This window comes from Athene noctua, chromosome 11 (assembly GCF_965140245.1).
Source record: "Athene noctua chromosome 11, bAthNoc1.hap1.1, whole genome shotgun sequence".
Taxonomy (NCBI): Eukaryota; Metazoa; Chordata; class Aves; order Strigiformes; family Strigidae; genus Athene; species Athene noctua.
The window spans coordinates 5,004,073-5,014,738 of NC_134047.1; the positions used below are offsets into that span (position 1 = coordinate 5,004,073).

The 10,666-nt window shown below is 40.7% G+C and overlaps 1 protein-coding gene across 2 annotated transcripts; it reads right to left on the reverse strand.

Moving 5' to 3' along the window:
- Positions 1-189: 189 nt before the first annotated feature.
- LOC141964510 (protein EOLA1-like) lies at positions 190-2,747 on the reverse strand. Of its 2 annotated transcripts, XM_074915010.1 has the most exons (3): positions 2,408-2,747; positions 1,992-2,275; positions 190-657 (listed from the first exon to the last, which is right to left on the reverse strand). In XM_074915010.1, the coding sequence occupies exons 2-3, from the start codon at positions 2,242-2,244 to the stop codon at positions 440-442; spliced, it is 471 nt and encodes a 156-aa protein (XP_074771111.1). In that variant the 5' UTR covers positions 2,245-2,275; positions 2,408-2,747; the 3' UTR covers positions 190-439. The 2 variants fall into 2 exon arrangements, with proteins under 2 accessions (XP_074771111.1, XP_074771112.1); XM_074915011.1 differs by having other exon boundaries at positions 1,992-2,747.
- Positions 2,748-10,666: the final 7,919 nt, after the last annotated feature.

Consider the following 10,666-nt stretch of genomic DNA (forward strand, 5'->3'; position numbering starts at 1 on the left):
CTCAGTGATCCCACTAATGGAAGGTTAGGAGCAGACTCTGAGACAGATGTTGTGTTGATGAGGGCAGCCTGCTTTCAGGCATGATTTTGCTGAAGGGTCCTATAAACTCCCCCCTCATAATGGGAGATGCACACATCAGAGTATAGTTGTATTTACTCACGTTTTAAATTGGCACACGATACATCAACCATGTCTTTTAAAATAATTGCATTTACTTACTACATTGTTCACATACAAATAACTAAACCACTAATAACTTCCAGTAATGGTCACAAAAATTACATCTAGTTTATTCTGCCTTAAAAGAGCAGTTCTTCAAACGTCTTTCAAACAATTAATTTTGGAAGGGAATCCTAAACAACTCACTGGCATTCAGGATGCTGACTGGTGAATTACAAGTTTTCATTTAGGTAGGAAAAAGAATGGTGAGGGGCAACACCTACACTTCTGAAGGGATCAGTTCTGAAGGGATGTCCACCTGCCACACACCTCTTGCCCCTCTGGCAGGAATTGGTTCCAGGAGCCATCTTGGATTTGAAACAACAGTCAGGTATTTCTGTTCTAGATTACTAAGGACAGCTTTGGTTTCCAGATCCAGAACCTTTTCAGGAGGCAAGTTCTCTGGAAACAGGGATGTCTCTCCAATGTCAATTAATCCTGTGTTACAAAATTGAAATATAAAATTAGTTGGCTGTTTGATCTCCCAGAGAAAAGTTTTCCAAAAATCAGCCCCCCAGGGAACGTACAAAAGAACTAACATGTTACCAGAAGAACACAGTATGTATCAGGCACACCTCAAACCAGGGTCATCCACTGTGGAAGATGCTTCTGGCTGAACTGAGGTCAGTGAAGAACCGGTGAAGCATGCAGTTAAAATATTCACAACTCAAAGATCTAAAATTGTTAAGCATCCAAAACTCCTGAGCTGTATTTGGCCTTGAAACAGCTTCCTTAAAAATAAAACTCTTTACTCCTATCAGAACACAATTAACATTTTAAAATTGTTAAACTACATGGAAATTCCTGTTCTCTGGAACCATTTCAGTGTCATGAAAGGAAATTTCTGTATTGCTTAATGATAAAAAATGTTGAAGATCGAAGAAGCTTTAATACCCACTCCACGATTTTAGCCTGCAATTTACATCAAGGTTATAAATCTGCATATTATGTAGTACCTAACAATTTTCAGCACCATAGAACCAGAAAAATTATTTTGGTATATGTGACAGAAGTGATCTGTTGTGCAGGAATAGCTAAAAATATTCAAATGAGAATGTAAGACAGATGGTGTGACAAGATACCTACAAGAAAAGAATGCAAAATGAGTGCTGGATAAAAATTTTGTAAGTATACAGTGCAGCAACATCCACTGTATTTCCGCACAGTATAAGCACAGAAACACCACTCCATAGTAGCTTTGTGTTACAGAAACAAACTTCTTCCCTGCCCAAGTAACAAGAGAATAGAGCATTTGTAGAACTGAAATAGGATTTATGTAATGCTCTACTATGACATGCAAAGCACTGCAACATCATGACTTCACTTGACTGAGTCCTGTAAAGAACTCTTTAGCAAGAGTTCCTAAGATCAGGATGCAAAAAGTGTGGAATGGACATTTATTATCATGAAACAAAATAACGTGCAACCCATATTATGCTATCTTACTGCACGACAAGTTAGCACAAATCCGTTTTGTTTCTTGTAGAAGCTTCAGACTTGTAGCCTGAAGTTTTTAGGAGAGTGAGTATATTTTAAAAACTGAGGGCTGACCAAAATTCTTTAAAGGTCAAAGATACTTCACATTCCCAACACAATAAAAAGGAAAAATGTTATTTACATCTTCCCTCATGGACCTCATTTTATAGTGATAAGGAACCGAAACAGCCCCCCAGTCACAACTTCAGAGCGTTAAAGCCCGTGTGAAGCCGATGTGTATTTGACTGCCAACGGACTGAAAGCTTGTTTGGCAAATATAATCCAAGGTTGCTTACCTGCAATAACTCCTCTGCCAAATTTTTCCCCTTTATCCAACAAATCTTGCACTTGTTCTGGTGTCATACCAAACCTACTCAAAAGAATTGCTCTCCAGCTTTCGTCTTCCCAGTCCTTCACAGCTATGTGAATAGCAACGGTGCAGCTCTTGTACTTCGCTAGCAAAGGACGCCAGCGGGTCTCTACTGTTTTGACTTTGTTTAAAATTAATCCCGCGTAGGGTTGTCGGAAGGAAAGGCAACTAAATTTCATCCTTTTCCTTGCATCAGAACCCCTTTATTTCCTGTAACAAACAGACACCCCGAGATTAGTCTTTAGAAACCCGCGGGAGCACCTGCCCCGGCCATCGGGCTCCGGTGCTGAAGCGACCTGCGCGCAGCCTCCGCAGGGGCGGATTTCCCGCGCCGCGGCGTACCGCTTTGCCCGCCACAGCCGCTTCCGCGCCGCCAGAAGCCGCCCCGGCCCGGGACGGGGGGCCGCTACCCCGGCGGGCTGGCACCCCGCGCCAGGAGGCACCGCCTGCGCGGGCGGGAGCGGCGGGGTGAGCCAAACCGCGGCTGGGCCCCGCTAGGCCACGCTCGGGAGGCGGCTGCTCCCGGGGCCCAGAGCCCCGCTCCTCGGCGGGCAGCCCGGGGCCGGCCCCGGAGGGACACAACCCTCCTCCGCCGCCGGTGGGCCCGGGGCCCGCCCGCTCGCCCCCTCCCTCCGCCGGTGACCCCGGCACCGCCGGCTGCGCGCGCGGGGGAAGGTGGGTGCCCGGGGGCGGGGCGGGGCGGTCCCGCTGCCCGTTGTGGGCGGGGCCAGATGCGCCCGGCGGGAGCCGGGGGGCGCGGGAGCCTCCGCGTGCTCCTGCCTCTCTCTCTTCTCTCTCCCCTCCTTCCTCTCCCCCGTCCCTCTCTCTCCCCCCTCTCCCCCTCTCGCTCGTCCCGCAGGAGGGGTGCCGGGCTCGCACGCACCTTCCCGCCGGGCCGCGCGGGCAGGGGGTGTCCGGGAGAGGCCCGGCGAAGGCTGTCCGGGGGTGCCCGGGGTGTGCTGCGGTGGCGGCGGGCGGGCGGGCGGGAGCCGGGGGTTCCGTCCCAGCGCTGCCAGGCGGGGGGTCTGCAGGCGGGGGTCCGCGGCTCCCTGGGGGTGCCGCCATCAGGGCGCCCCGGCGGCGAAGGGCCGGCGGAAGCGCTGTGGGACGGGCCCTTCCCGCTGCAGCGCGGCCCCCTCAAGGAACCAAAAGCCATTTGGCACTTGAAACTCGGTGGGCTCCTACCTCCCCGCTTCCTTTGGCCAGCAGCTCATTTTGGACAGGATTTCCCAAAGGGTTTGCACTCAGCCCTGCGCGTTGAGGAGAATCTCATTTGTACACTGTTGCTGTTTGAAATGTACGGTTTGCATCAGTGTCTTGTCTTTCTGATACAAGTGTTTCAGACAGCACGGTTGTTATTTTGACAACAGAAGTGTGACCTGTGCTAGTCTCCTTGTAGCCCCTGGTAGGCCAACCCTGTCAACAGGGAGCAATTTGTGAAGGCCTAGTGAACACAAAAATCAGAGACCTCCCAGGGCAGGATGGTTTGAAAAAGAAGGGGAGTAAAGTGGTGTATGGTCCCGCTGAATTTGTTCGGTTTTAATGGGATAACCGATACATAGTTTTATGTTGGTGAACACATATGTTTTAACAGAGCTCATTCTCAACATAGACAAATAAAGTGACCTTAATAAGGCAGATCCTAATGCTGAATAGTGAGAGACTGGGCAAATGGCTACCGATGCAACAAGTTGAACAGTTGAGAGCCTGCCTGAATTTCTACAGGTATAGAAGATAAAAAATGCAGATGCATCTGTGTCCAAACAGAAGTCACAGGAGAGTCATCTTTCCTGTAGAGCCACATCTATCAGTTGAGCGTTATAAACAGAAGTATATGAGGAGTTTTTCCATGCATGCAGCACCTGAGAGAAAGGATGAAGGGAGGAGAGAAAGGAAAAGAGAAATCCCAAAAGGAATGAGTCTGCAGGAGAAGTAAGGAGAGACAGGCAAGAGAATGAAGGAGGAAAAAAACTGGGACAGATGGAAAAGACAAATTAGTAATATTTAAAAAGGGGAAAGAGCAATCACCAACATCAAATCCTGATTTTGAATACCGGTTACAGTGACTTAGAATACCTCCTGTGCTCCGCTGAACCACACTTTTCAACCATGAGAAATCTCAAAATTACTGTAACAACTGCAGGACTCAGAGTTGGAAAGAGAAAAGTGATTTGCCAAAATTCCACTAACGGAGAGATGGGCTGTTCCTTTACTTAACAAAGGCAGAGGAACTTCATGCTGCAAAAGGTAAGTTTAAATGTTTTTTGATGGATTTTAATTTTTTTTTTTTTTTTTTTTTTTTATGTCCAGGTCTATGACTTTGTGAATAACAGGTATTTATCCATAAAACTTTGTAACTTTAGTATTCTGTAACTGCACTGGACAGCATGGTTAAATGATTCTTTTCTGATCATAAGCGCTTCAAATAGCTTTTATGATAGCTGGTTTTGGTGTACACTTCAAATATACCTTCAGTGAATGTTGTGTATTCTGAAGTATTTCATGGCTGATAGACTTTAACTGTTGAGACCTATTTTTTTCTTACCACTTTCTGAAATTCCTCCTGTTCTCATTATCCCTTTTTCCCCTGGATATTTCCAATATCTTGTTCCAAATATTCCAGATGGAGTCATTCTTGTCCTTTGTACAATGGCATAATAACAAGATAAATTAATTGATGACGTGAATTTAAGGTCATTTCAGTTTTTACAGGGTTATTATTTTATATGGTCTTTGGCTTTAAGCTATTTCCATCTTACTAGATGTGCATGGTTAGTTGAAGAACCTGTTGAATCTCTTTAGAGGTGCACGTTTGTAATGAGCTTTCATGCTTTTTTTGCTATTTGCTTTTGGTATTTTTCCACTGCATAATTACAGTTTATGTGAGGGTTACTTATTTTGGGGAAAATATAGGCCAAAATCTCTTTGTGTTGTGTGAGTGTTAACTTTGTTTTATACTCATATAACTTATAGAAGGGTTTGTATCATGTGTTTTGTCACATAAATAAAATACATTTTTCTTGATTCAAGCAAAAGTCTCCAAGATACTTAAAATCTCAAGTCTAACAATACTAAATAAAACGTAAATAGCACAAGACCTGTGTGCTAGTACCAAAGGTGAATAAATATTGTTAAAAATGTCCTGTCAGAAAACTAGCTTCCTTGGTTTGTCGAAACCTTGTCTGATATATTGTGAAATTCACTGGAAGACTTAAAAACAGTTTATAGGAGCACCTAAATAAGGCCCTGAAATTATCAAATTTTGTGTATGTGTTCAACCTTCTGTGTGATGACTGGTAAACTGACTGTAGTAGGTTTCCTCAGGATATAAGATAATGAATCAAAGAAAATTCATTCTGATCTTTGCAGATGATCATCTTATGCTTGGCATCTTAGATGCATATTAATTGGTTTTTTGGTCACTGTAGCTTTCACATGCTAACACCAATCCCAAATCATCTAACCTTGGCACAGTACCTCACGTGATGATGGTGTCAACAGCAGAAAATTCTAAAAGTTTGGTCTATACTTCTGTAAAGTATACTTCATTTCAGTGTCTCTAAATTAGCTTTCCTTAGGTTGCCTCTAATTTTAATATTGATAGAATAAAGACTGCATAATTCCAGTTACAGAATGTGTTACTGCTTTCTGTGGAGCTGAAACAATGCCTAGTACATAATTTATAAGGACTTGGGTCTGATCTCATTTAGATAGGCAAGCATTGCTGTGTTTCTTGTAAAATTCGTCTAGTAGCTGATTTTATATGATTCAGTACACAGCAATAGGTGCTGGGATATCTTGGGTCAAAATCAGGTCAAGGCACTTGATCAGATACAGTTCATTTCAGAAGTGGATAAAGATACGGTGCAGTATGTTCCAGGATATTGGAGGTCAAAACTGAAATTTCAGCTGTTAATAACCCGTGAAATGCAATACAATGCAATTATTTGTATTGAGTGGTCACTATTTAATAGTCAGCATTCGGGAGAAGCTGGGATATGTTGACATATGAACATCCACTGTGTTTTCCTGCATTGTAGAACATCAACCAATGTGAAGGGTGATGCTATGAGTCTGTATCCCCTTGACAGCAATTCCATCTTAAGGACTTCTACCAGCCTTCCACAGTTTGCCCCTTTTCCCTTAATTGTAGTCTGTTTCGTTCTAGTATTGTAGTTTTTGAAGCCTTGGTGCGTGCTGGAAAAACAGCTTCATATTATTCTTATACTCAAATAAAGAACTTCTAAGTTTTGGATGAACTGAAATACTTACATTTTACCATGCTGTTCTATATTTCTTTGTATATATTGTGAGGAATGATGACTGTCTTGAGTGCTATAGTAAATATATCTCCAGTTTCTTTAGATAATTCTCTTGTTTTCTGAACAGTCTCTTTTTTTACACACACTTCACACACACCCTGCGAGTAGAGGACATTTCTAGTTTGTAACACATCAGTGACATTACTATCCTTGTCAAAAGTTTTGGTATTATAAATAATGAGTAGTCATAGTTCGTTGGTTACTTGTAGCAGAGTTTTTCTGTGCCTGAGAAATATTGTAATGAGGTTTCTCATTGTGGATAGCTTAGTGGTAAAAATGCAGTTGTGTTTCAGAGTGCTGTTCAAGAATAAAATGCATGCGTACCAGATTTTCTCTCACGCAGGTTTCAGTATGTTTTCATAACAGATCGTGTGTATGTGACAGATCTTATATAAGAACATATGCACTGTTCTTTTTTAAAATAACCAACATGAAAGCATAAGGTGGAGTGTGAGCATTAGCCTCCAGTATTTCTCTGCAGTCAAATGTACCGCCTTTCGTAACAATATGTCATAGTAGCTGTATACTGGTATGTAGTAGCTAATATACTGGAGATTTTTTCTGATGTAGTGATTGTAACTTATAGTCCATATCACATTTTCTGTACAGAAGAAAATTCACTGGAAAACTTTCTCCTTAGTTTATCAGTACTAATGAAGGTGGTATCATCTGAAAATCAAGTGTATTGCTGTGATGAGAAAGTCTTGCTTTCTTGATTTAGAATTAGCTCCATAAATCAAATTTTAAAGCATTATTTCTTTTGTACAGAACAAATACACTGACTGGACAAAGAGTGCAAGGAAACTTTCTGGCACTTTGCCAGAAATGAAAGATAAGTCTAGTGTGCTTTGACTGTGCTAGGTATTCTTTTCTGTTTGCTTTCTTCTGTTCAAGCATTTGAGTGCCTTCTAACTTCAAACACGAACACAGACAGAATAAGTGGCTTCAGAAAATACCTGTATGCACATCTTTTTGGAAAGTGCTGTGGGTGATATGGAAACATGTAAGCCAGACAAAGATGAATTGTGAGAAAGAGATTTAAGAAGGATCCATTTTCCAGGGTCAGACAAATTAACATTTAAAACAGCTTCTAGTCACAGAGTTGCAGCCTAGATGGAAACTTCAAAAACTCTTTTCAGATCTTCCTTTGGCTATGGGAGACATAAACTTTTTCTGGAGTACACACATAGGAATTTTTGGCAAGGGGACACGCATTTAGTCATATTCCTACTGAAGATGCACCTGAAGCTGCCCACATTGCTTATGTAGTTTTGCAGTGGAAGAAAGAGCCAGCAGTTCACATGTACTGAGACAGACTAGATGTGATGCAAAGTAGCAATAGGGATCTTATTAATATGGGAGTTGAACTCCTAAGCATCCATCATAAATTAGTTTTTTCAGCCATTTCATTCGAAATTACTGGGCTTTTTGACTGGGTGATAATTTATCTTAGAAAAAAATAGGATATACATAGGTGAGTCTTCTGTGTACTTAGGTGATATTCATGGTTCATTCCAGTCTCTGAATTTATGGCACCCTTAGTCCTCAAAAGTTGCCACAAAAGTGCCTGATTTTCTTACTTGTCTGGAACAAGGAGGGAAACAATTGTTATTCTCTCCAAAATATTACATTCTGATTGAAAAGGTTTCCAAACACTAATGTTATGATTTGGAGCTCTTGTGTAAGTGATGTCCAAAGATTTCTGATAGGCAAATGTCTTTGCTTACTGCAGCTTTTTTTGAATGAAAGATGTTTCTCAGTACTATACAATGTGCTAGACACCTCTAAACCTCTGACTCCCCTCCAACATACACAATGTCCAGTCTTGTCCCTTTTACATCAGGTCTTGCTGCTGAATTTTCCATGTATTTGAACTGAGCATTAGTTGTGTGAGCATGAGACAGACCAGGTCTGCTGATGAGTTTTATCTGCTTGGTGATTTTTTTCTAAACCTGAATGTTGCTAATATTCAGAGACCATCCTGGTCCTTCTGCTTTTCTGAAGGTTAAAAGAAGATTGTAACTATGGGCTGAACACCATGCTAGCTGATTTAGAAACATCTTGTGTAGCTCTCCACAGCAATCTTTTTTTTGATTGAGATATGTGGCTTCATGCTGAGGTAATCTGCAGGGGAAGGAGAGCTTGTAGTAATGAGCTCTCCTTTCCCTGCTGATTATTATGTCCAATCCACAGGCAACTCTGAATGCAGTATGTGGCTGCATAAAACATTTTTAAAGATAAGACTGATCAACACTTTTGCATGGCCAGGGGTCCACAACCAGGGTTCATGCCCTCTAAAATGCTTAAAACCTTTTTTTTTAATGAATCCACACTCCTGCTATAAAGGGGGTAGGTGTCCCTACTTCATCTGATTGATACTGTCCATCCAGCTTTATAATTATTTCAGCTTTTAACCTGTTTTCAGATGTAGGGTGCTAATAGAAGTTTTGAAAGATCGTTTAGAGCTATTTCTAATAGATGGGAAGGTTCATGCTACCTGTGGCAGCTAAAGTATGGATGACTTCTTTTGTTTCCTTAGTAACATCTACCTTACAGGACACTTACAAGGCTTAGGAATTCTTCAACAATTTCTACGATGTTTGGCTAAGTACCTTTTGACTCTGTCTCATCAGGAGACACTTAAAAGAGTGAAAATGAATTGCCACACCATTTTGACTTAATCACAAAAGATATTCCTGGCAACAACTACAAGAATTCATGTGCAGAAACAAATACATTTTCAAACTCGTCCTCTATGTTCTTTTGTAACTAAACCATTACTTTTTGGCTATTCATAAAACGCTAATAAAAAATGGGAAATGCAGTTTTTCTCTCTGAATTCAAACTAGCAAACTAACTCACTAGCAAATGCTATCTTTCCTAAGACTAGTGCCTCCACATCAGGAGTCAATCCAGTTCTGTTTTTTCTTGGCTTTCTCGGTTGGGTTTTTTTGGTGGTAGGGTTTTATGTTGGCTTTTTTTTTGTTGTTTTGGAACTGCTGTCAATATAATTTGTGTTAGAGAAGGCACCTATAAATGAGTTGTTATATTACTGCGAAGAATGTTACTAAAGAATTTAGGAAGGATGTTGCTTCTAGCTGATACAGGTTGTTTTTCTATTCTTATCGTCTAAAAATATTTGAGATAAAATGGAAACTTATAAAATAGATGTGCATATAAATGCATATTTATGATCATGATGAATAGGAAAGTGTATAAAAGCCAAATCTAGAACTGATTGGTTTGTTTGTGGGATGGTTAAAACTGTTTTTAGCATTCTACATAAGATTTTCAAATAGTCAACTTCTGACTTGCTCTTTCTAATAAGCACATGTGTGTATTTAGTGAGGTTTTTTTGTTTCACTGCAGTAGTAACCATTTATCTGTGGTTTGTTTTTTTAGATATGTTTTTTCTTATATATATATATATGTACTGAATTTTACGTCATATTTTAACGCACGCCATCTCATATTTTCTCTTCATTTTCTTTTGTTTTCAAGATTTTTTCATTTATATTGAACTTAAATGCTCTCTTAAATGTCAGGTGTCTTGATTTCCACTTCCCTGTTGATCCCATTAGCAGATACAGTATTTTTTCATCATGCATGACTACTTAGGTGAAGTGTTACTTTTTCTTAGGCATACTTTTAAAGATAAAGCAGTAAACTATCAGTTATTTCTACAGTGTTAATCTAAGTGCACATTGCAGTAGTCCATATTTTATTTTAATCATTAATCAAGATGTCAAATGCACCTCATTTCTAATACATCATCAAGCAGAAATTAAAATAAAATATAGGCTGATTTTATCCAAAATCTAAACATATCTTAATTATCTAAGTAGTTTTGAACTGAAGGCTTGTATCTCCTTCATTGTTAATAAACTATAAAATACCTTCTATCCTGTCACAAAAACAGAGTTCAAAATACAGCTGAGCTCTTAAGAGATTATTTTTTTTTTCCTCTTGAAAGTTTAAGATGCATTCTTTTTTTCTCATAGTTAGGTGAGCTGGACCAAGTTTTAAGTGTTGTGTTCACTGAATGTTCCTGTCTTCTCAGTGCCTGTTTCTTAGTCTTTTCCGGCTTTCCCCTAGGTGGCACCAGGACCCACAGAACAGCTCCTGCATACTACTGAGCCAGTAACCGGAGCCAGATGTGTCTTCTGAGTGATGCAAACACACTTTCAAACACTACTTCGTCGTCCTTCTTTTAATCCCTTGTACTGTTTCTCGGAGATGACGTTGTTTCCATACTAGGTCAGAAGCAGTAATGGTTAGA